Below are 26,565 nucleotides of genomic sequence, written 5' to 3' on the forward strand. Positions count from 1 at the left end.
ATGCACAAGACGGCTTAATAACATGGATCTCGCGTCGTTACGACGGTTCTGTTCCATTTTAACGCCGGCTTAAATTCACCATGTTCACGTCGACTCCGAGAGCTAGAAAACTTGATGCCATTATGACGAACGACATGGGGGCGCTATTTTACTTTGTAGCCCTAAAACAGGCTGCCTCTTCGCGTAATCTGAAGCTGCTACTAAACTCTTCGGAAGAGAGGAGAACGGTTACAGCAATCGTCGTCTTAAGGCTGCGTTCACATAGAAGTACAATGTATACTATTCGGGTATGTTTCTAGGAACAGTACCCCCTGGAAAACCACCCTCCGGATAACTACCACCCGGATAATTACCCCCCAGGACAATTCCCCCCTAGGGCAACTACCCCCCGGACAACTACCCTCCAAGGGCAATTACCCTCCAGGGTAATTACCCCCTAGGACAACTACCCCCCGGACAACTACCCTCCAAGGGCAATCACCCCCCAGGGCAATTCCCCCTTAGGAAAACTACCCCCTGGATAACTACCCCTCGGATAACTACCCCTGGATAACTACCCCCTCGGATAACTACCCCCTGGATAACTACCACCCGGATAACTACCCCCTGGATAACTACCCCCCGGAGAACTACCCCCTGGATAACTACCCCCCGGAGAACTACCCCCTGGGTAACTACCCCCAGGATAACTACCCCCCGGATAACTACCCCCCGGATAACTACCCCCGGATAATTACCCCTCGGATAATTACCCCCCGGATAATTACCCCCCGGATAATCACCCCCCCCCCCGGATAATTACCCTCCGGATAACTACCCCCCCCCCCCGATAATTACCACCAGGATAATTATCCCCAGGTTAATTACCCCCTCCTCCGATAACTAGACCCCAGATAACTTCCACCCGATAACTACACCCTCCGATAACTTCCCGAGGATGATTACCCCGGATAAGCAAGCCTACAACTCCCCCTCCCCTATAACTATCAAGACGAAAATTACCCAAGGACAGTGCACCACGCCAATTACCCCCTGGGTAACTACCTCCCGGGTCATTGCCCCCCCATCTTACATTTAATAAAAAGAATAGCATTACTACAGGAAACGAAGTTCTTTGTATTATTTGCCAGGAATCACGGAGATGCCATACTGATACATCATTTTATGAAAACAACATCTTAAAGATTTACGATTTGTATCGTTTGCACTTAGGACAATTTATGTAAAAGCTTAATTTCTCCCTCTGTATTTTGACTCTATGTTCATAAAAAACGAAGCTGTCCCTTCATATCCTACCCGGTAATCCAGTAAATGTCAATGCCTTTAACCAAACTATTTTTGCTAAATCTGTATTTTCTTTTACTGTTCCGAAATTTCGGATTTCTCTTGATAGTATAGTATAAAAGAAGTTTTAAGTTTGAATGCCTTTACCATTGAACTAAAGACATTTTGAAGAAATGTTACACTTCAGAATGAGTTAAACTTTTTGCAATATTTTTTAACCACAATTGTCTATCGTTTACCACAACTCCATGTAACACTTTTTTATTTTGAGGAGCTTATATCTCATGCCTCACGTGCCCTGGTTTTGACCCATCATCTTCCTCTTCCCTCTCGCTTTTCTCTGTCCACTGTGAAGGTAGTCTATTCCTGTCATTCATAACTCACCTTTCCTCTTTCTCTCATTACAAGGGATTTATCTCGTGTGTGTTCATGTGCAGTGCACTCCCGTTAAAACGAAATGCTCAGGACCGGCAGTTTTTTTTTTCGTTTTAACGAAATTTCGTTGTAACCGAACAAATATAATATGCAATGTATAACGAAAAGAAGGAAACCACGCATAAAAAAATTTTGTTTGTTGAATCCTCATCATACGCTGGAAAGCTATGTGAAATGGGAGAATACCTTTTTAATTTCGTTTAAATATTACATTTTAAAAAGAGCATAAAGTTGTTTGTGTTGTCACACATGTGTAGAAAATGACGGTGTAGGATTTGGTTACAGTTCGCTATTCCAAAGGTTCTTTTCTTACTAAAGTACGTTACTCCGAAGACTCCTTATTCCGAAGTTTCGCCATTCCCGGGATTCCGATGGTTTGTTTATGTGAAGGTTCGCATTTCCGCAGAATCATCATTCCGAAAGTTCATAATCTAGATCAAAATAATATATTGTTCATTTTCCGAAGGTTCGTTGATCTGAAAATGAAATGAGGTTCGTCATTCTGAAGGTTTATAAATCAAAAAAAAAGAAAAAGGTTCACTAGTCAGAAAGTCCGTTGTTCCGAAGGCTTTTTCATCCGAAAATGAAATAAGGTTCGTTATTCCGAAGAAATTTTGTTAATGAAAAAAAAAGATGAGAAAGGTTAGTTATTTCGAAGATTTATTTATCTTAAGACGATTATAAAGATTGCAATTCTTAAGTTTTGTTAGTGTACTCTCCTTTTTCCACCATGGATTAACGATACTTTCTGTAATGTTCCGATTAACGAACGTTTTGAATTCCTATCATTTTCGGACTAACGAACCGTATAAGAATAAGAATAAGGACCATATTTTATTATCGAATTAACGAACCTTTGGAATAACGCCAAAATGTGCTTAATAACAAACCCTCTTTCATTTCCGAACTAACGGACATTTAGTTGTATCAGAATCTGTGTGTTTTGTATTAAAGGACTTCGGAACAATGAAACAAACCTTATCTGAATTCAAGTTATTTTATTACAACAACGCAAGTTCCCCTCGGAAACTGTGCGTGATACACGGAGTGAACATTTAATGATGCGTTCGCTCATGCAGAGACGCTTTGATAATGCTTGTTCCGCTACGCATTTTCGAATGCGATCCGCATTTCGTTATAACGGAGCGCATTTCTTTTGTTTTTCTTTGTCAGTGGCGCTCAGAAAAGACTTCGTCATAACGAAAATTTTGTTATAACCGTCTTCGTTATAAGCGAATTTTGTACCATAGACTTTAATGGCGATAATTTTGGGACCAGAAGTTTTGCTTCGTTATAACGAAATTTCGTTATAACCGTGTTCGTTGTAACGGGAGTGCACTGTATCTTTATTTGTGTACTTCGTCTCTGTCTTAATTTGCTTTCTTTGCATTGTTTCATCAATTTTGTAACTATTTTACTGTTATACCGTTAACGCTCATTTCAGAATTGCCCTACTGCATTATTGGGCATATTAACAACTAGTATATCAAGGATGTGGGAAGAGATTGTCACCTCCTTGGTATGATCACTGCAGAACATTACCTCCCTTGACAATTACTCCTTATTAAAATTAGGCTCCAAACAATCACCCCTCTTACAATAACTCTCCCCCAGAAAATTACGTCTCTCATTGTTATTTTCGAACACATTAGCTATTTGAATTGAAAAAAAAAAACCCAACATTTTTTCATATCGTCTGGTTTTGGTCGAGACCTAACTTCAGGTTTTAAACATCTTTTGGGTGAGATGATTAGAAACCCCTTACGAAATATTAAAGAGCATGTTATTCCAAGAAGGATTCAATTTTTTGAGAAAAAAAAAATACTCTTGGAAATGGCCGGGATAAAACAGAGCAGCCCTATAATGTAAAAAGGATTCTGTCAACTACAACTCTCCCTAGATCTATTCAAAAAGAGGGTGCAGGACAAAAGACTTCGTTAACAACTAGGGGTGTTTTGTAAAAAAAAAATATATACCGTTAAACTCGTAATATTTTACTCTTTCTAATGAGACTAACTTATATTTGAACTGGATTTCCTCTTAAAGTGTCGAGAACATTTAATTTGAAAACTAGCATAATTCTACTTGTATGTAAAACAAGCTGTAATTTTACTCTCATGACAGATTAGGGCACCTTTTGATAAAAGTTGCCAGTTATGACATCTTGTTAGTATCTAATAATTTCAATAAAACCATGGGTTCTGCTTGATTGATAAGCTCGAGTCACTGACTTGTTACAATGGACCTGCTTTGATCGACCTACAACGATTGGTAATTGTGTGGAACTGACAGCTTGTCAGGACTGATAACTTTCATAAAACCGTGCCCGGATCCTATCAGAAATTATGGCTTTATATCGAAGAGTCCCTCGCTAATGTTAAGGGAATATGAATTGCTGTGAAATCAACTCTCCTTTTCTTATGTTTATCGTCTATCATGTGTTATAACGGTAGAAAATAAATGACAAGCCAAAAGAGTGATGACAGTGTAAGAGAAAGGTGCATCTTCTGATATGGTGTTATGAACTTATGGAAAATATACGACGGGTGGTAACTTTCGGAGGGCGGGGAGGGAGGGTTGTCCAGTAGGTAAGTATCAGGAGGGGGCGGGGGGGGGGGGGGGGGGTTCGGGGTATTGTTAATGGGGGGGGGGGTAGTAATCCGGGTGGTAGTTATCCTGGGGGTAGTTATCCGGGGAGTAATTATCCGGGTGGTAGTTATCCTGGGGGTAGTTATCCGGGGGGTAGTTATCCGGGGGGTAGTTATCCGGGGGGTAGTTATCCGGGGGGTAGTTCTCCGGGGGGTAGTTACCCAGGGGGTAGTTCTCCGGGGGGTAGTTATCCAGGGGGTAGTTATCCGGGGGGTAGTTATCCAGGGGGTAGTTATCCGGGTGGTAGTTATCTGGGGGGTAGTTATCCGGGGGGTAGTCATCCAGGGGGTAGTTACCCAGGGGGTAGTTATCCGGGGGGTAGATGTCCTAGGGGTAATTGCCCTTGGGGGTAGTTGCCCTAGGAGGGTAGATGACCGGGTGGTAGTTTTCCTAGGGGGTAATGGCCCTGGAGGGTGATTGCCCTGGGAGGGTAGTTGTCCGGGGGGTAGTTGCCCTAAGGGGGAATAGACCTGGGGGGTAATTATCCGGGTGGTAGTTATCCGGAGGGTAGTTGCCCAGGGGGTAAATGCCCGGATACGTTCGGGTATTCGGGGCTCGTTTTCGAGGGCACGCGAATAGCTTGAATCGAACGATAGAATTTCCTCACCCCGGTTCACATAAGAGTGCACTATTCGAAAGTACCGAATAGCTGCGAATAGTATAGTAAAGTGGGAATCGAGCTTGTTCGATTTTCTTAAAGCAGCGTATACCGTCTCTCGTTTATGAAATAATGACAATTTTGGTCTGGATTTGTCCTTCAGCAAAAATAAGCATGTAGACTGACATTCTGATGCAGTTTAGAAATTGATAATATGATTTGCTGGGATGTAGGAGGAAGAAATCCTCACTGCATGGGATCCCATGGTGAGTTGACGGTACGGGTGATGGTGTACTCGGTGCCCGAAAAGCGAATAGCGAATGGCGAATAGCGAATAGTGAATACTTCTATGTGAACGCAGCCTAACGCCCCCGTCGCAAATCTAAAGCTCTCTTTTAACCTCTCATTGGACGCATGGCGTGGAATGCGAACAGTCGCCAGCAGGCAGCCCTTACCTATGGGTATGTGTTTCCTAATCATTTCCATGTCCCTGATGACATAAAGAATACCTGACGCAGTCAAACGTAAGTCAGAAAATTAAACATAAGTTATCGATCAATCAGAATCAAGTTTCCAGGGACTTATGTTTAATTTTCAGACTGAATATGTTTGATCTCAACGTTTATGCATCAGGGCCTAGATTTCTGTAATTTGAACTGAACTCAATCATCCACTCTTCTCATCGTCTAAGGGGGGGGGGGGGGGGGGAGCGAGGCAAAATGAAATATGCAATCAATAGCCAAAAAAAAAAATCTCAAATTAATCGCAATCTTGCGAATTTATTCAAGTAGCGTTTTAACTATCAATTGCAAAAGATGCAATCGATGTTTGCAATCGATTGCAGCTAACACAACTCTAAGACCACACCCCCGTATCTCATTCCACTGCAGCTCCAGGTTGACTCTTCACGAACAGAGTTGAAGAGCTCCGTCAGAAACGGACGCAGAAACAGAAGCAGAATAATAAAGCTTGAGGGATGTCAAAGTTTGTTATGTTTTCACAGAACAGGCCATTGATTTGGTACATTATACAAAAAAGAAAAAGAGAAAAAGATAATGTGCTTGGCTAACAAGATTGTTTCTACGTTGTAAACCATTACATTAGATAACAACAATATTAGGCTATTGCTGTACCCAAAATCCCTGTTTAATGCAATGGATATAAATTTGCCATCTTGATTTCATGTCAAACGGAGAATTATTTATTGACGATTTTTATGTGGGTCAGAGGGAGACTTGAACCGCAACGATGGTGCGTTCATCACCTAATCTAATTTGCATACGTAGTTGCAAGTAACAGCAGTTTCGTGAAAACTTGTGAAACATTAAACTTGGCTCACCGCAATATTGTATGATTTATGATATCAGAGGCATATGATTTTCATGAAACTCCTAATAGTATCCGATTTCTTGATCGTATTATTCATTATCGTATTCACATGAACATGGACTAAAAATAAACTCTAACCACACCAACAGACAGACAGACACACAAACACACAATAATCATCAACGCTCTGACAAAGGACGTTTTGGTAGAGAAACACAGACATGCTTTATCTCGGTAAAAGGCTTTATTAATTCGACGGCTGGCAACCGAGGCTAGATTTTAAGTACAAGAAGACAAAAAAGGGAAATGAGAAGAAATGTTTATAATAAATTGATCTTTTTTTTCTTTGTCAAAAAGTTCAAATTTCCACCCACAGTACCGTATGGTTTGCCTGCAGCAAAATTAAAGTCCCAGTATTCACACCCTCATGACAACAAAATAATTATAAAACAAATAATGACTGCTTACTTCTGAAGCCATGACACTGATGTACTTAGATGACACACAATCAAATACAGTTAGTAAGAATGAAGTGACGAGAGAGAGAGAGAGAGAGAGGGGGGGGGGAGGGGAAAGTTGAGAGAAGGAAAGAAAGCTTTAAAGAGAGGAAGTTTACGTGAAATATGTGTGCGAAAGAGATAAAACTTGGTTAATATAAAGAGGGAAAAAGAGAGAGGGAGAGGGGGAGAGAATGGTAGAAAGGGGATGTAAAGAGGGAGGGGGGGGGGGGGGAAGAATGATTACTTAACTTAAGTTCCATGTGTATACATGTAGTAACCTATTAAACCCCTGCCACTCCAAATCCGAAATTACAGCAGGAAAGTCTTATAATACCTACACAGGTGCCCAGTAGTGCATCAGATAGCAGCGATCATAAACTTCTACGTTTTCTGGCCTAAAAACTCAGAAGAGATATTCCTCTGGAAAATACCTTTCAAAAAGTTCCAGTAGCCACCCTGAACTGGGCACAAATCCATCAATTCCATGTCTTTCTCAATATTTTTTAATTTAGAGCTGCAACCACTGTACAGTCCCTTCTTGGCACTTTAGAAATTAGAATTGGGAAAACTACTGTGATGACACCTTACATAATTACGATAGAACTACATTAGGCCAGCCCCTTACTTGAGAATACACGGGATTTCACTGACCCCTTTGTTTCATAGGCATTGCTCACATATCTATAACCCTTCTCCTAACAACAAACAATCACATAATTGTGCAAACACATTATGTGCATATTGTATACATTCATACACACAAGCATACACATCCTCACACACAAGACACAGGTGGAAACAAAAAAAGACCAGAATTGTTACAGACCAGCCATAAGGACATGAGACTTCTGATGCATTCTGGGAAATATGTTTTACTTTTTAAAAATTCATGTCAATTCAACAAAATTCTGTGTGACATCCTCCAGTTCAACTACCTTACATTTCAACCACACGAAACACTCGCTTTTCCCCCCATTCGTGCTACACCGTCCTCATCAATGATGCCAAAAAAGTCTTCTATCACTTCACCCTCCCGTGGGGGGTAACAAAAGCAAAAACAAAACCGAGCTCTCCATGTTCTTCTCTTTATCTGAGGGGCGGCAAGAAATAAGAGGGTGAGTGCTTCACTATCAGTAACACATCAATGCTTGCTTGCAACATCGCCATTAAACTACATACCCCACCTCAACGAGAGAAACCAGATTTTACGAGGAAATGTAAAGTGGGAAAAACTGGAGGCAACAAAACCTAACCTATTTAAAAGGGGTGGGGGGATAAGAACATGGCACACACTTAAAAACACACAAAACATAATAAAGAGCATATCCTCCCCTCTTAACAATCAGATCCTACCACGACTAGCCGCAGTGGAAGAACAATCATCTGATTACCTAAAGCAAGCTTCATTCATCTTTCTCCTATGGAATGGCTGTCTTGTTTGTGGGAAACCAAAACATCAACAAAATAAAAGCAAATTGTTCACTTTTTTTTTTCTTCTTCTTTCTCCTTGCTGCAACGGCGCGTATTGGGTACTAAATTCTAAAATGCAATCAATATTTCCAAACAATGTTTGCCGTACTATAAACAGCACATTATTCACTCCAATTACTGACTTTCTGACATAGCATAAGACCTCAATCACTGACACTCATGCCACTCTTTGCATTATGGTCAGGAACATTAAATGACAAATGCATGAAATTGAAATAATTACAGTGCTTTTTTTTTGGTTTTGGTTTCATTTTTTTTTTCTTCCAAAACTGCAACATTCGTTTTTTCCTCTCTTTCTCACCGAGACACACTAAACATTGGTCAGGCTATGATACAGAATTTCAAATATTGTATTCATTTTCAAATCGAAAAATACTTACAAGCACAAAATTCAGTCTTCTATGATACACCATAGATATACATGTACACGTGATATCAGACATTCAATTAAAAAATGATAGTAACATGATACAACAAATTAGCTATAAAAACCTGCATTGTTTCTCATCAATTACGAGAGAGGCTAAAGACAGCTAATCCCGTAACTCACAGTTCAGTTTTTATTCTTCATTTTATCTGAATTTCAAGCAAGTTTCACTGGAAACGTTTGCATGAAATTGTTTGACAACATTGATACAAACCCTACAATAAATCATGTTTCTTTCTCAAATCTGGAATTACATTCAGACCAAAATGGATAATAAACGCATGCTCATAACCTGGCATTCCTCACCTCATTTCTGCCGATATTAAACGATGCTAGTCGGTGCCTGTATACACTGCAGAAAGAGCTATGGCACTCTGTTTCTCAAAGAATTGATAATGACTGCAGGTAACCATAGCAACAAACAGCCATCAGCATCCAATCAGCTGCAAAGCATTTTTGATTGTTGCTACGGGAAGCTGTCAGCAGTGGAAGGTGCAGTTGTTTGTATAATGTAAGCTTCGAATGATTCAAATGAGTTATGCAGCCCTGCAATGAGGGCATGTTCACACCCCTGGTTTCAGCCTGACTGGCCGTATAAAAGCCCTAAAAAATCAGTATGACTTGTATCGAGTTTCAAAACACATCAGCAACAAACAAAAAAGTACTAATTGAAGTGGAAAGTAGTAAAGGACAAGCTTTTTGTTCGAGACAGGGCAACAAAATGACAAAAACCGTTTACAACCCGAAGTTAATCAGAAAAAAAAAACCCTCACTGATGTGTATCTACAGACACCTATGGCTGCAAAATGATTACGAGTTTCAAAAGCAAGCAAGTTACCAATACATTTACTTTTCCAACTATCTGCTACACCACTAACTGAAAGATTCTACCGTTCCTTGCAACATACATGTACCTGTGTTGAACTTCTGAACTGGGATCGATGTGTAAGAGTAATAGCATATGATTGTTTCGGGAGTACATTGTATATAAAACATGTGTTGCCATTAAATCATGCAACATTGGGAACAAAGAAAAGATCACTAATGCATGTTTTGCTAATTTTGTTTTCAAATCACTAACATTAAGGTCATACCATGATCACTCAAGATAGGATTGCATTCAGCACGTAATTTGACACAAAATATGGTGCACAACGAAAGGCAAGAAAAGGAGGGGTCGGCTTTTTCTTGAATGCTTTCAAACCCAAACTCCGCGTTGCCAGCTGGGGTCAGAAGCAAAATTTCAGCAAATTGCAGACTAAATATACACATAAGGCCAATCCAGTGACATAGAATCCTTGAGAGAATCAACGAACTTTCACCCGAACTATACAACAAAAACTCTATTCTACAAATAAAAAAATAGTAAAGGTTATATAAGACAAGCTGCTGCTACTTGGACATGTTTTTGTTCTCGTTAATGAAATTATGTTTTGACATCAACCCGCATAATATTCCAACCATTATGTTCTTTTTCATTTAAAGCGGACATTTGCTACATCTTCCTAAAGCTGAGTTAATAGCTGACTGAGCTGACTTTGGTTTAATTAGAGCAATGGTCTCCACTGAATCGAGCAAAAATAATTTGCAGGATACCAAGTGACCCCTAACCTATTCATTGACAATACTGGTAGCAGCGCAGCATTATTGATGAGGAAAGTAACAATCATCAAATGGCTCTAGGAGTTCATTAGTCTCCTACTACCAGGAGGACATCGTTTGGTGTCTGCGCCTCACTTCATTTAAGATACTCTACTCTCATGCAAAAAGAGGAAGCAAAGAACATTTGAAAAATCTTAACCTGCTAAATTCCAAGATGCTGTGATACTCAAAACAACTGATACACGGTGCACCTGGTTCCGGTGCTCAAGGGGTTAAGTTCTTTGGATGCATTCTGTGATTCCTGGCTATAAAGGAGGACTGAACTCATCCAAGAAATATGCTGCTGCAGGCAAATAGAAGCTTTGACACTAATCAAAGGCAGCAAACCTTCCCGCACTGTCTCAGAGTTTTGCTCTGATCTTTTCTCCGTCAATACGGGATTTATTTGGTCTGCTAATTTATTTCTTATTTCTATTTTTTTTTTTTTTTACAATACAATGCATCATGGCCACCTCTTGATGGTGGCAAACATCGACTTGAAGAGGATCCTCTGAAGAGGACTTCCCAAAATATCCACGCATGCATTCTTTTCATAGATTGGGGTCAATATTCATTAGAGGTGATTGATCCAAACAGCTATCCCTGATGCGCCCGCGTGGGCACGCAGTAACTTTGACCAAATTCATAAAACTTTGCCGAGATGAATAAGCACAAAACAAAATGACACTACCATGTAATATCGTGCGCTAAGAGAATAAGCTGGTACTAGATAAAAAAAAAAGTTACCTGAAGCATACCAGATCAAAAAGTTACCTGAAGTATGGCCCTGTGTAAAAATTTTTTGGACATTGGATGGGGGAAGACTATGTTGTTTTGAAAGAAAACGTTGAAGCAGTAACCTCTGTTACAATTAAAAAAACAAACAAGCGAACAAAAGGGAAAAAGAGAGAGCAGAATCACAGTATGAAATGTACAAATTCTGCGAAAAATAGAAACCCTGCTTTATCATTCTTGGTTGTAGGTACATTTGTTCTTATCAATTCCTCATCTTCATATTCTGTGAGCACCGACAACACAGTGTTTCACAATGGTCTATTCAAAGGACCAGTACTCAAAACATGTATTTACAGCATAATGTGCCAGCTCTGATTGCTTGTTGTGTCCATGTGATTCTGCGTATACACCGTCCCACTATCTGCAAACTTCTAAAAACAACTTACTTCTGAGTTTTAGAATGAGAATAAACAAAAACAAAAACAGAAGGTAATTTGTAAGTGGTCAGGTGGATAAAAGATATTCAGTCCTTCGTGACATACTTACTTTTGCTTTCGTATGATCTTTATCAAGTAATAATGAAAACTTTTCTTTGGTTTCTACTTTAATTTGCAGCAGAGATTTTTCCTGGATGCACCATGCACAGAGCTCTGCAGATATACAGATGCGTTCACATTCCTGCGGGTTGGTTTCAGGCATTGATGTGAATATATCCCCTTCTTTTTGAAAATGAAAATAAGATTGAAGGTTTTTTTGACACGCAAGCAGCTCCTGTACGATATTTGTCATAACTGGCTAACAACCTTCATCATAATACCAAATTTTAAGTCTTAAAAAAAAAAATCATTTGATATATTGTAACTCTACGCTACATATTTGTACCCCAGACACTCTCTGTATAGAGTGAAAACTTAGTCTGGGCCACCTAGCATACCTTGGAGATTATTTTGTTCAGTGCATGTTTCTATCATTGTTGCAAAGGCTTACATAATATCACAAGCTTTGTTTTTGTCCACATAAAATCAAAATCAAAAAGACTTTGCACAGCTGAGCCAAACGCAAAGCACTGTCGATGGCAAAAATAAACAAACATGTGAAGTTACAATATCTCAGGGCGGTGGTACGGGCAACTCAACGCTCTTCTTATGCTCAGCATTTCAACAAGTTTTATTACATGTCATGCACTGCATTAAATGTGAATAACTCTTTACTGCTTTACCTGAGGCTACAGCTTGCCTTACGGTGACTGTTGTTTTGTTTTGCAGTCAACAACAACATCATCATATCTGAATAATCTCCTGAAATATACAAGCATTACAAAACAGCCACAGCCAGCTACGATTTGATGGAAAAGTTCAGGCAAAGTTCAGATTCGTCTTGATTAAAGTCTTATAAAACTTGATACAGTTTGCTTACTGGTGCTCTCATACAGTTTACAACAATCCACGCAAAGAAAAAAAAAATGCTAAAAACACACACACACACACACACACACACAAGTAAGCTGGGTTTGTTCACATGGTTCCTTTGCCGGTTGTGTTCCATACAAAGCTGTCGGCTGCTCAACTTATGTTCGTCACTCACAATATGTCCTACATGATAAGAAACAGTCATCGATCGGACAGACACGCCCACATTCACAACCACACACTCAAAAACATGTGCACTACATGCACCCACGCAATCACAAGCACTACACACGTGTTAGACGTGTCAGAAATATTCACACAAAAGGTTGCGGATGGCGCGAGAGATCCAATCCTTCGTGCTGCAAATTGATAGGTTGCTGTGCGATGATCCTCAAATTTTGTCCACTGTGGTACGCTTGTGCCTCGCCTCAAAGTTTCGTTCGCGTTGTCCATGGGCAAAATCCAGGCACTCCAACAAGACGAGCCTTTGTTCCAAAAGCAGCCTATCCTCAAACATTTCTCATTACGTCCATATTTGGCGCGAGTGTTTTTCCATCTATGTAGGATTAACCAGGAACTGTGTGACATAGTCTATTTTTTTTCTTTCTTTGTGAAATCTTTATCCATACAAGGTTTTCCCAGCGGTGCTAAGGTCTGTGAAACCTGTTGAAAAAGAAGAAGAAGAAGAAAAAAAAATTTACCAAAGGTTACAAATCTCTTTCTCAGTGCCCCTCTCGACCCAGGTGTATGAACAGGCATATGGCAATGCTAGGATAATAATGATGGCAGGCCGGGCCCTCTGGTAGAGCAATGGCAACGCTGAAGAGGTTACCCTGGATACAGAAGACATTATTATTAATTTGACCCTCCTTCCCCCTGTTGTAATTTTGCAACTTCTCCAGAACCACGGCGCATATGAATCTTATCCTTTCATGATTTTTGTCTTTGGGGTCTTGCACAACTTTTGGTACCAAATTTTTGGAGACTGGAATGCGCATTACAATGTAAGATGACGACTAAGGATCAAAAGTCGTCCCCTTATTTCTTTTTTCCATATAGGTATTATGGGATGGAGATGTAATAGAATTAACATTTTGAGAAAAACAATCCATTTCCGCAATAAAATAGTATTATTTGCATCGTCTTTGTGGTTATCCTTTCAAATGTCATTGTCAAAAAAATACACACACAAAATTTTAAATGTTAAAAAGGGAAGTCATTCATTTTGAGTGATCATGAAACATTTTAACTATGTTTTCCTTTGAAAAATGATAAAACAGCCAAAATTAACATACTGCTGTAACCCACATGTGCATAATTTGCTTATTTAACATTTGATCATTCTAAAGAAAACATGAATCCTTCACTAAAACTTCAATATACCTTCAAGGTGTGATTTTGTCACACCTTGATTTTTTTTTTGGTGTGAATTGGACAGTGGTCTCCGAGATCTTGTGGGGGGGGGGGGGGGGGGGTAGGGGGTAAATTGACCCCCTGGTAAAAACACGGTCGGACTTAGCCCTGTTAAAATGATCTCCTCTGAGCAAATGAAAAGCTAAATCTCCTTCCCACCCCCCCCCCCCCCCCCCCAAAAAAAAAAAAAAAGAGAAAAATTCTCACCTTGTGAATCTTTTACTGTCTTCATGTACGTTCATTTCTGTGCTCTTAAAGTCGTTCAGCTCTTTGCGGATGGATGCCTTGATGTGCGGAGAAAACAGAAGAAGTACAATGAAAGTCAGATATTAACTTGATGACAGAGAGAAGGGCATTGCTTTACATGGAGAGGCACTGTGGTGGTTCAGTGGATTGGACCACAGATACTAAGTCACAAGGTCCCTGGTTCAAGTCCCCTGGCAGTGGAGGAAACTGAAACTCACTTTGAAATACAAATGAACTGAGTGTGGGCTAACCTTTTGACAAGGCCTCATGGCTGAGGCTCGGAAAAAGACTAACTGCAAGGGACCATGTGACCAAGTGGCACAGCCACAAGGCCTTCAGGAACCCGAAATGAATTCTTATTTTGAACGTTGTTTCTCGCCGATTCTGCTAAAGGACTGGTCCAATCAGTGACCAATCAGTGACCGCACTGCTCGCTATGACGTCAGCATATAATCAATATGCATTAGTATGCATATCAGCAGCTTGCTAATCCCTCCAACCTGCACTGCCTGCGCTTCCAGCGTTGACATGTGATTTCTTTAGCATATCAACTGCGGATTGACTCATTAAAACACAAATAATTAATGTATCGCATATGTTGGCGAAGCAGGAGGAAAAAAAACAAAAACTAAACAAAAACCCAGGCTTCAAAAGGCCTCATGGCTTTGCAAGGGTCTCGTGGTCACCCGTTTCTCACAATGATCGGTGTGGCGAGTTAGTCTCATTCCTCAGCCACAAGGTCTTGTCAAAAGGCTAGGTGTGGACTGCCATCATGCCTCAGTGCAAAGTGAACAAGTAATCAAAGGGATGGTATGGTATTGGTTGAGGTGATGATTTGGCTTTTAACTTTTGGCGAGATACTTAGAAATCACTTTCTGTAACGTTTGAAAGGGATGGTACCGTATTGGTTGACGTGAGGATTCAGCTTTTAATTTTTTTGCGAGATACACGGTGTAGATAGAAACCACTTTATAAAATGTTAAAGAGCATACAATTCTAAGAGAAATTCAAAGTTTACTAATAATGAGAATTGGTTTTGAAATAACTGAGATATCCAAAAACAAAGTAAAACAAAGCAATCCTATTAAAAGGTGGGTAATACCTTTTACTAGGACCACTTTGTCTGGGTTATTTCAGCCATTTCAAAGCAAATTTTCATCAAATAAACTTTGAATTCCTTTGAAAATTATATACTCTTTCACATTTTGTAACAGGTTTGTCATTTTCTAAAAAATTCATCATCAAAAAACGTGTTGGAAACCTGAAGCCCCCCAAAACTGTGCCATCCCTTTAAAATTTTACTTTGAAAAGATCAGAGAAGACAAGCACAGATTCCGAGTTTTCAGCATACAATATTCATGTTATCTTCACGAAGAAATGAAGTAGTCGGGATTCAAAAAGGGATTGTCAGAAAGGCTCATAACCAAGAGGGGAGTGTGATTCTCTCACCTTGTCCTGAGGTGTTAGTCTCGTCCAAGGCTTGTCGGCTCTTCTATCGTAGTCTACAGCTTCTATAACCTCCACGTATTCGTTGAAGTTGATGATATTTCGTTTCCTCAGCTCCTCCACCGTGGGTCTCAGGCTCAGCTGTCAAGGGGGAAAATTTCAGATTAAAATGACTGAGAAGAAAAGAAATGACTAAGTTTTTTTTTTTTTTTAACTTTTAACGTTGAAACAGTTTCCAAGTGAAAAAACAATTGGCAACTTGATCACGAGCCTCTTGGGTACATAGTTAACATATTATGACAATGTCCCCCTTGTCCTCTTTTCTGATTTTGCTATAACACACATTTCCCATAGCCACCTGCCTGAGTATACACGGGACTAGTCTTCAACGGGGTAAATCAAAACTACATTGACTATACTGAGACCTTTTTTTCTTAATCATAAGATTACTTTGGACAGCACTATCATCTTGGGGGTAAGTGGCGGTAATATTACATGCAGCCGTGTGCAGTATGTAGCTTTGGCTTGTTTTAGCTTGGATATAAACTGAATAACTTTGGCAAACTAGACGAAGCGCACATGTTCTGTTCACTACATAATACTCTGGAGATGAAGAGAAAACATAAAATCTGCTTATTCTCAAATATTTGACATATTCCCATTTGTGCAAAACAAAAAGTCATACAGGTGTATTTCCTGAATTAAGTAGGGTCATATTCATATTTCCTTTCTTCCATACATACACAAGTAATACACCATTCATCCCCTACAATAGTAATATTCTTCTTTAATTCAAATGAAATACTCCAACATTCTTGGAAGACTAAAGTATGTCGCCCGAATATTCTGAGGTAGAATCAAGTTGTGCAATCACAACTACATCTACATGTACCTATGGCTTTGAAACATTAACAACAAAATGATCATGAACTTGAAAACATCTCTTGCTTCGAGGGAAAAAGGTTTGCGGTGACACCATGTGCATGTAAAGTGGTCCTAGGAGGGACTGTTGCTTGGCAGAAGAAGAGCCTAGATAGAAGAGAGTGGAGGAAAGTTCAAGTGACATCTGTAGGGAGAATGTAAGGAAGGCAAATAGTGACAACTGAGGGGCAGCAGTGAGCTGGAAGTTGAAGTTGCACTAGTGGAGACAGGAGAAATGGGGACGGAAATAGTCGTAACTTTTTGCTTTTTTATTGAGAGAGAGAGAATGATATTTTACCTTTCTTATGAGAGTCTTCTTTTTCTCCTCCTTCTCCTGTTTGGCAGCCTCAATCTGGGACTGATCTGTGGTGAACAGAAGATTAAAACATTGCATGATTAACCTTAATACTCCAGGGGCAAGTTTTTATTTTGTCCATAGGTTTTATACACAGTCATTTGTAGAAATAGAGAAATTTCAGCGACATATGTTCGGTTATTAAACTTAATCTGACACTGGTACTGTAGATTACCATAAATCTGGTATCAAAACATGCGGGAAGGATCACAGAAAATAGTCATGGAATTTCATTTTTAAATATTAAGGCATTAGGAAGTAGCAACAAAAATTTGATGGGGGAGGGGGTATAATGCCCCCCTCACACGCTCAACCAATTATAAAGAGAAGATCACATCAGTTCAATACTATTTTTTTTTCCAGTTTTGTGGGTGGAAAAAAATATCATCAAAAAACATGAAAACAAGTGCTTATTAGCAGGTCTACTTATTCATCATTCACACTCTATTCCTGACTTGGGAAACCTTTCTAGTCTGCTGTCCTCTGTAGGTCAAAGGAGAAAAAGATACATCTATCTTGCAGTATGCTTTCATTATTCATTTGGTTTGAGGCAGAGTGGAGAGTGTGTGCAAAGCACTGCATGCCTACAAGACTTCACCTACCTCGGTAGATATTTCTTTGTTCGAGCTCTTCTTGGGTGGGTCTCTGACTCAGTCGCCTGAAAAGATGAGAAAGAAATCAACCAAAAAAAAAAAGTCAGCCAATCAGTAAGAGATGGTCAAACTGACTGCCCTCGGGTAATGAAATCATTTTCTTCACCCGCGAAGCTCTTCCCGCTTTAAGACAAAAAGGAGGGTTTCACAAAGAAATGATTCTAAAAGTACAGAGATGTGTTGTAAGTGCCTCTCGCATCCTTAGTGTGCAAGAGCAGAGGCCTAAGATAATGACCTGCTAGAGCCTAGGGGTCCACTTCATTAAAATCATCACATAAAATCTTTACATAAATCTCAGAATGGCCAAAGTTGCTCATACGTAGCTATGAGAGACTGTCAAAGAGAAGTATTAAAAACCATTTCATGAAGTCTCACACAATTGTATGAGGGAAAAGTCTTTCATAAGACATTCATGAAACGGAACCCTGGTCAGTGAAATATAGTGTGTTATTGGACAATTGGTGATAGATTTTGCACCTCTGTAAATGCTTGCAAATTTACTAAATACTATGAACTTTTCGGTGTCACAAAAGACAATCATCTTGGTCGCATGTCTGTAATCATGTCTTTAATACACAGTTTCCTAATCTCTTTCATTCAGTGCATGTCACTTTTTGTTTCAACTGCCATGGTTACAATGCACACAAAACAAAGCTGTCCTGACCTTTGACATCATCCAGGGCAGAGATCATTAACCCTTACTGTGCCAGGGACTTTGGGCAGTGTGTACAATGCTATGGGAATTTTCTCCACCAATCTGCACTCAAAGCACCCAAAGGATTACCTTTAGTGCCAAACACTGGATAAGTCTGACTGTAGGGGTGGCGATAGACATTCAGGTTGCAAGGTCATCACATACATGTATGGCTTTGTAAACTAATTTAACCCATTGGGGATGGACTAATTTTGCTATAACATGCATTTCCCACAAACGCCTGCCCGAGGATACTCGGGACTACTGTATACGCCGAATATTTCGCAGGGTTTTCATTTTCACGAATTTTGCGAGTCAGGTGCTATTCGCGAAATTAAAGACACGCGAAAATATTGACTCTGATCCCAATGTGAATGTGACGTACATGTGTACATTTCTCTGTTCAGTACAGAACTCCACAATCGCGAATTTAACCACTTGCGAAATCGTCGGGAATTCCTGATTCCCGAAAATTTAGACTCGCGAAATATATGGCGTATGCAGTAGTCTACAAGGGGTTAATACTCTTTCTTTGAGGAGCCTAGGTCTCATGATAAAAGAAAGTGAAACATGGACACTCAGATACTGTCATGATTTTTGTGGAGGTTATTTGAGCTCGACAAAATACAGTGGTGGTGAATCCAAGAAAATGAAAGACTCAACCCAGTTCTTTGGAAAAAAAAGATGAAGAAGGAAAAGCCGTGTCATACGAAAAGTCTGATACTCTAGATGCCACAGTGCTATTGTTTGACCAATGAATGTCACTGTCAATTCCATGCGATCTGTATTCTTCATGTCAATTCTCCTTACATCACTAACTGCTCTTTCCTTGAACTTTGTCTCATACTGCCTGTTTTTTTTTGTTTTTTTCTATACTGGCATCTGACATTCTTTATTACTAGGTCAGAGGGAAATGGCTTTTAGTGTGGTCCGCACCGTGTCTTGAATAGACGAATCAATTTCTCATAGCCACATTGAGAGAAAGCCGCGCAGTACCAATCCCACGCATGATTCGATGAATCAATACCGATCATCATCAGATCGTAAACAAGCAATGAAGGGCAAAGCCATGGTCAAACAACCCAAAATCCTACATCAACCTCGCCTGCCCTTCCCTTCTTCAGTCTAACCTACTGCAAGGCGAAACATGCCTTCGATACTTTCGCTTCCTCCTTGACGGATTGGGGAAAACAATTCCAGTGTCGCATTTATCATCTGAAGTGGTTTACTTTCTTTATTTTAATAGTTCAACATTATGGAGTTTCCACCACTTGCGTTTGCTTGGTTGTGTCTTAGCACGACACAAGAAGTTATATGTAGTTTACTAGACAATGTCTTCAGAGGTATGGATATATCTCTTCCTCCTTCGGATCAAGTAACAAGCTATTTTCATCACTGCTTGATACATAATAGAGACCTTTCAATATTTGAACACCACTTTGCATGTCTGCTGTTGCTACGTGAGCTCTCAGTTGTCATAGCAACCGTCAATAAACAGACATGCATGGATTATGAGAGTTAGAAGAGACTACAGTATAATTTGTATGTTGTAGCACAGCAAGGGGAGACATACAATTTTGTACTGCAGAGCTTGTAGAGATGATGTACGTGAAATAGCACAGTATTATTCTTTGACATCCAACAGAGTACTTTGGGGGGAATGCATTCAGCTATGTGACTATGAACATTGAGAGTAGTAAAATGACTCAATGCATCTTCACAACTAATTAATCAATTATTATTAACGTGTACATAGTTAGTATACTCCAAATATCATTAATAATTCATTAATTTACTGTTTTCATTCTTCCATTAAAGGATACATACATGTTTATAAAACAGCAAGAACAATAATGATAATAAAAACAAAATAATGATGATAACATGTTGTTGTTGTTTTAATGAAAAGAAGAGAGAGAAAAATGGGGCCCTGATAATACTATGATTCAATAATATGATAATAAAATGATTAAAAGAATATGACTTCTGAGGAACATTGATAATAATGAAAAGGAAAAAAAACCAAACATATTTCATAGACAGAAAAAAATATGGCCTGATGTACTGAGTATACAGGTACATGCATAAGATATCATAAAGTTTAGTGAAATAGCTTTGAACTTCGTTCCAGGGAGTGAATATTTGGCAGTCTTGGGCTGTCATGTTGCCATTTCCCAAATATAAGCAGGACTACTTTAATTAGGTATCGGGACAGAAGAAACAGCCTCTCTAAAACAGTCCCCAGAGTTCCAGTTGACCAATGAAAGCAAAGGATTTTGAGAGGGGAAGTACAAATCCGCCAAATGAGAACAGGAGATACTCCAGTTGGTTGGAAGGAATGCAAATTCATTGCTGGATCACACGTGTGGGCCCTCCTATTATTACTCATTTATGCATCACAGTTTCTTTCGAGACTTCCGAAATAAAATAATGATCTCTCGAGTGATATCTCATGGTCAGAGACCCGGTAGCATGGGGATTCCTGGGTGGCCCGATTGAATCGATCTTCAATCACTGCCTACCTGGGTACATTTGAACACCATGAATTACACACATCAGTGAATGTACATCAAAGCATAAGCTCATCAATGATGGTCAACTCCATTCAATTGAGATTCTTCATCAGTGTCACTCTGTACTTACATAGAGATCAGTGATAATGCTGTAAACAATCTGTAATGAGGACTCTTTAACATCTTATATCAAGGGCTGGGCAAGCCTTTCACTCCATGGGATCCCTGTGCTACCAGGCCGGGCCTTTAACTTGTTGAGGCCGGGCCTTTAACCTATTGAGGATGGGCCTTTAACTTGTTGAGGATGGGCCTTTAACCTGTTGAGGATGGGTCTTTAACTTGTTGAGGATGGGCCTTTAACCTGTTGAGGACGGGCTGCTTTTGCTATAACACACATTTCCCTGACACCTGCCTAAGTATACTTGGGACTAGTCTTCAGCGGGTTAATGTGAACATTTATTTGCCATCCCCCTCCCCCCCCCCACCCGTCTAATATGTTGGTGCTCTAATATCGTTTGGCTTGGTAGGTGAGGATCCGATGATTCGTAGCTCACCTAACGAGGGCAGCACCAACTTTGTCACGGTCGATCTTCTTGTCGTCGTCGGTCTTGTTAGGGATGATGTTGCGCTCCTCCAGGACCTTCCTGCTCGGCCTGTTACTCAGCTTGATGGCCAGGGAATTGTTCCTACGCACCTTGGCTGCTAAGGAAGCTGCAAAGCAAAAACGAGGAAAGAGATAAAGATAATTCTGGCCGTGGGCATCTTGAGATAATCTTAGCCCACTGTGGCTGAACTGATTTTGCCCGAGTATACTGAGGATTAGTCTTCAACAGGTTTCATAATGCACACATTAAATGCAAAGAAAACTGTACATACAAGTCTCTCATCTTCATGCCACATTACATAATTTCAGCGAGTGCCAAATCTATCAGGCCCATTTTCATCTTTCCATCTTTGTTAATACCAGTATCTTTCTATTCATCTACATTGTATTTGCCCATTATCTATCAATATATCAACTTTCTATCAATAGGCTATCTTCCTGTTGCAACACAGAAGAATATAATACATGCACATAGATTTTGTCCTGTATGATTTGCAAGATTAATGAATACAAACTATTATCAGATTTAATAATCTTATCTTTCAACAGTTTCATCTATATTTCTATCAATCTTTCTATCTATCAATCTGTCCATTGTTCTAGCTATCACCAGGTTATTTCTCCCTCTCTTTCCACAGGTATCAAATATACTCACTGCAGTACTCCGCCTCATCATCACTTTCATCGCTGTTACCGGGAGCGTTGTCGTAGTCGCTGCTGCTGTCGTGGGAGACGTCTCCGTTGCACTGGGACGGGGAAGGAATGGTGTCTGACCCACTGAAGGATTGTGAAGAGGGAAAAAAAGACAGCCATGCAAACATAAAAAAGAAATGAATTTCGAGATGTGAAAGAAACTTCACTCTTTCTAATCTCATTCCTGAATGTGTCTGTGCATGCAATGATTACCATCAAAATGAAAATCAAAATAAAGAACATAAAAAATTGGCTATAGACTGTGCATTCTAGACATTACGAAATTGTACAAGAATGTGAAGATTTTTTGTTTTCTGAATGTAATGTAACAAATGAATGACCCCATGACTTGTTTATGAATAACATTATTCCCCAGTGTGTTGAGTTTACCTGGGGGGTGTTTCACAAAGCTGTTCTTAAAGTTAAGAAGGACTTAAGTGCGACTGGTGATCAGTTCTTGTGCTGAATTATTGAGATTCTGATGTATAGCACACAAGAACTGATCACCAGTCGCACTTTGTGAAACACCCCTCCGATCTGCTTTCTAACAATAATTCAGAGTGTCAGTGGATTTTAATATTAAATATCTTTACTTTCACGCCACCACAATAAACTTGATTCATATGCTAGGGTTACGATATCACAAAATGTGCTACCTGAGGGGTAAACCAAACCACGTGTGTAAGCGCCTAGCCACTAGCTGGCTCTACTGTACCCATCACATTGTACCTGGCTGGCCTGATGAATAATTCTTGACTTGCTCGCGATGGGACGTGAAACCCTTAAACTTGTACCTGCATAACCCACATACGTAGTGCCCCACAACATGGGTCAGGGACGTCATTGGAACCTCGTCCATAACATTAGTCTTGCCTACTAGCCAGGGACAAGTAATATTCCTGGATAGACAAGTACTACAGAAAAGGTCCTTGCCCTAAAATGCAGATAAGACAAAGCAATATCTACATGGTGTTACTCTTGGTGACGTATCTCTTACCTATCAAAGTTGAGCCTCTTTGGAGCCACAATCTCAGGTTTCTCGGCTACCTTTACCCTGCCACCAGGGGGCGTCCCAGGGGGTTTGGCATCTGAATATTACGAAAATGAAATCACAGACCAGAATATCAACCCATATGTTTTGAAAATAAGAAAAATACAAAAACAAATGAGATGGCTAGTAAAAATATGTTTACACGAACCATGAATACCATTACTCAAATTTATAGATTTCACCATCTTTGATAATGCTGCTTTCTAATTCTGTCAGTGTAATTCTTAATTGCGAATTCTGTGACTTGTGAATTGTCTTATAATTTGTAATTTGCAAAATACTGCATTCACAAAATGTCTACTACAGAACCACTGAGATGTACTCACACCCGTTTACACACAAAGACAGGTAAGATACATTTTAAGATCATATGTGTCTAAAGGAAGAGTAACAGTGGTATCGGAAAGGGTGAAAGACACCATTTCATTTCAAGACTTTGTTCCATTTCCACTGAAAACATGGTTCATCAAAGCACACAACTCTCCTGTCACTATTGATGATCTATTAAGAAATTCTACCATTGGATTCATTTTTTTTTTTTTTTTTAAATGCATCATACAAATGTACATTGTAGTTCGCACATGTATGCAGTTGGGTGGTTGGGAAAAACAGAATCATTATAAAGTTAAAACACTGCGGGCCAGTGCAAATGCTCTGTGTGAAAAGACAAGACTCAGAGAGCACAGCCCCAATGTCAACTTCAATTCTCTTGTTAAAGAAAGGAAAAACAGCAGCTGTCAAAACCGAGTGGACTCAGCTTTTCGCCTCCTGACTCAGCAAAGTAAAGAATTAGGAGAGTTTTCCATCATAGCATTGCGATGATGTAGAAATGACATACACATCTAACCATGTACTATTGTACAATCCTATGCTTAAAGTTATAACCTTGGTCAAAATCAAGTTACAAAAGCACACTTTTCATCAGTTTTCAATAGTCCGTAATACATTCACTCTCTCTCACTCTCTCTCTCTCTCTCTCTCTCTCTCTGCCCCTTTGGTGGATCTATCTACATTGTTGTACCTAAATCTGTACCATACACAGATTTATAACTAATTTTCTATCTGTCCATCTAACTGCATGTACAATGTACCTTATACATTGAACTTCACATAATTACACACATTACAGATATTCTGCTAAGTGGATATTTCACAAATAATGTTGTGCTCTTCCAATGTAGCACCAATATGAATGAAAAAACAACCAAACAAAGAATACAGTATTTGAGGGTAATCTTTACTGCAAAATCATCACTATGACTTATGAAGTTTACTAACATTAGTCTAGCAGGAAGTACATATAATCCTACAAAGGTTCAAACTCTCACAGTATCCTCCTAGCCCCCCCCCCCCCCCCCCCCCCGACTGCTCAGAAACAAAAAGAGAGAGAAAAAAAATTATGAATACATACTAAACAGAGTAAACAAGGATAATCACCATTACTAACAAAGTCTAAACACCTCAAAAGAAACATCTTTGCAGTTTCTGTTACAATTATAATCTAGTCAGGACGCATCAAAACTCTACAACGTGAAACCGAGAGACCCAATACCGTTCATGTATCTTGTTGTCTCTGCCAAGGCGAGTTAGGAGATTGTGCCAAGAAATTATCAGAAGCAAAGGAAAGGATGGTGACTGATCCCTATGGCATATTCTAGCTACAACCGTATGACCTATCCATGTAGGCTGCCACAGCATTTGGATTCACTGCTCTCACGCAACATCAAAACAGCCTATATTAATAGCTCCTTCCATTTTCTAATGGTTGCATTTATTTCACCCCTTCTATACTTCAACTGACACTGAACTCCTTCTTCACATTGGAAATATTGATTGATAGTGAGATGTCTTGTGGAGCTTTTTGTTTTGGAAAGTGTCATTCACTTTGCGCCTGATATCAAGCACAATAATCATACAGGAATGTACGAGATTTTTTTTTTTTTTTTTCTGGCAATTATCTTAAGATTAAATGGCAGGATATGGTATACTGATACAGCATCAAACGACAAAACTGCTTAAATTATAGCTCACTGATAGCTATATGTTCACCGGGGCAAGGACTGGAACAAACAAGACTTGTAGAATATGAAGGGGGTAAAACAGGGGAACGTCTCATCTAGGCACGACGCACTACGTTTGAAGCAAATGGGGCTGACACGGCTGCAGGGAAAATAGTGTAAATGCAGCATAAGGGTCTTGAGGCTTTTTTTTTTTTAATTGGCAGTTATAACAAGGACAGATGTAAATAAATGGGGAAAGTTTGAGCAGAAAATAAACTCCACTCAGCAACAACTTTTAAGCCCTGGCATTCTTGACATTGGGAAAGGATTAACTTGTCACCATTCTACGTGAGATTCCTCCGGGGGTCTGTTTTTCGTGCCCTCTTTGAGAGGAAATTCGGAGGCAGGGAAACTTTGTAACCGTGCATCAAATTAGCGTAGCACATCTTCCGACACTTCCCCCTACTTCACTCTGGGGGGATAGCGCTGCCGTTCCTAATTTGGCAGTCACGCTGCCTAAATCAGCTAAAAATACCTCAATTTCTAGCCGAACAGACAGCTGCCTCACGGCGGATATGCAGTAAGTGGAGCTGAAATGCACTCTTTAAAAAGAGACTTGAATCCCACAGTGCTTGGCGCGTGCCACTTGGTTCTACCCCCTCTTCCCTGCCCACTTTTGCACCACACCACTGGAAGTCTTCAATTTGCAAGTTCCGCTCAGGGTCGACAAAGAAGCCCTTTCCCAGGGCAGGGTCTATTTCCCAAATTCCTTCTACAGTGGGCCTTAGATATTCTACTCTCCCTCGTATAATATCATCATCATCATATACTCAGGTCTCAATTCACACAAGACAGATTACATAAAATCATCAAGTAATCAAATCGCATAATCATCTCGCCTTCTCTAATGAAATTTCACCAATAACTTATCCCATTTTATCCCCTCCCCTTCACTGCCGCCATTTCTCACCAACTCTTATGTCAACCCTATCTAATAACGACCCATTATCCCCTCATCCCACTTGAGAAATCTGTCCATTACCAGTCATCCCATCACAACAAACATTATCATCTCATCCCCTGTCACCATTATACAAAAGTACAAGGGGGGGGGGGGGGGAGAAAATCTGGAACGACACAAACCAACAAACTACACCAGCGTTCTGAGCACACCAATTGTGGGACACCTGTGTACTGTGCTGTTTGGGAAGAGCAACAGCAGTGTCAATACGAGTGTTGTAACCTCTGTTTGCCGCAAATCAAATATGTTTAAAAAAAAATCTGATTCACCATCCATTCTCTGCACGTTTACAGTGGAATTTGATGATCTCGTATATGAAACAACAAAGATTTGCCTAACCTTTCCATGTTCCCGACCAAACAGAGTTGTAACAAAAATGAGTTACAGGAAGAGTGTGCGTAGAGTAGAGGTACGATGTATTGGAATGCAGGATGTGAAAACAAATCCATGGAACTGA

General features: G+C 39.8%; 1 protein-coding gene across 1 annotated transcript in view; it reads right to left on the reverse strand.

The window, feature by feature from the left end:
• Positions 1 to 9,704: 9,704 nt before the first annotated feature.
• Positions 9,705 to 26,565, reverse strand: part of LOC139736815 (uncharacterized) — a 118,028-nt gene continuing 101,167 nt past the window's right edge. The window contains exons 7-14 of the mRNA XM_071647478.1: positions 23,034 to 23,124; positions 21,999 to 22,120; positions 21,294 to 21,450; positions 17,482 to 17,537; positions 16,823 to 16,887; positions 15,607 to 15,744; positions 14,119 to 14,195; positions 9,705 to 13,161 (exon numbers count right to left, since the gene is read on the reverse strand). Coding sequence (XP_071503579.1) covers positions 13,146 to 13,161; positions 14,119 to 14,195; positions 15,607 to 15,744; positions 16,823 to 16,887; positions 17,482 to 17,537; positions 21,294 to 21,450; positions 21,999 to 22,120; positions 23,034 to 23,124 — 722 coding nt within the window. The 3' untranslated portion in view covers positions 9,705 to 13,145. The remainder of the gene's footprint in view (positions 13,162 to 14,118; positions 14,196 to 15,606; positions 15,745 to 16,822; positions 16,888 to 17,481; positions 17,538 to 21,293; positions 21,451 to 21,998; positions 22,121 to 23,033; positions 23,125 to 26,565) is intronic.

This window comes from Diadema antillarum, unplaced genomic scaffold (genome assembly GCF_040938485.1).
Source record: "Diadema antillarum isolate AM-2024a unplaced genomic scaffold, OU_Dant_1.0 seq00000663_RagTag, whole genome shotgun sequence".
Lineage (NCBI taxonomy): Eukaryota > Metazoa > Echinodermata > Echinoidea > Diadematoida > Diadematidae > Diadema > Diadema antillarum.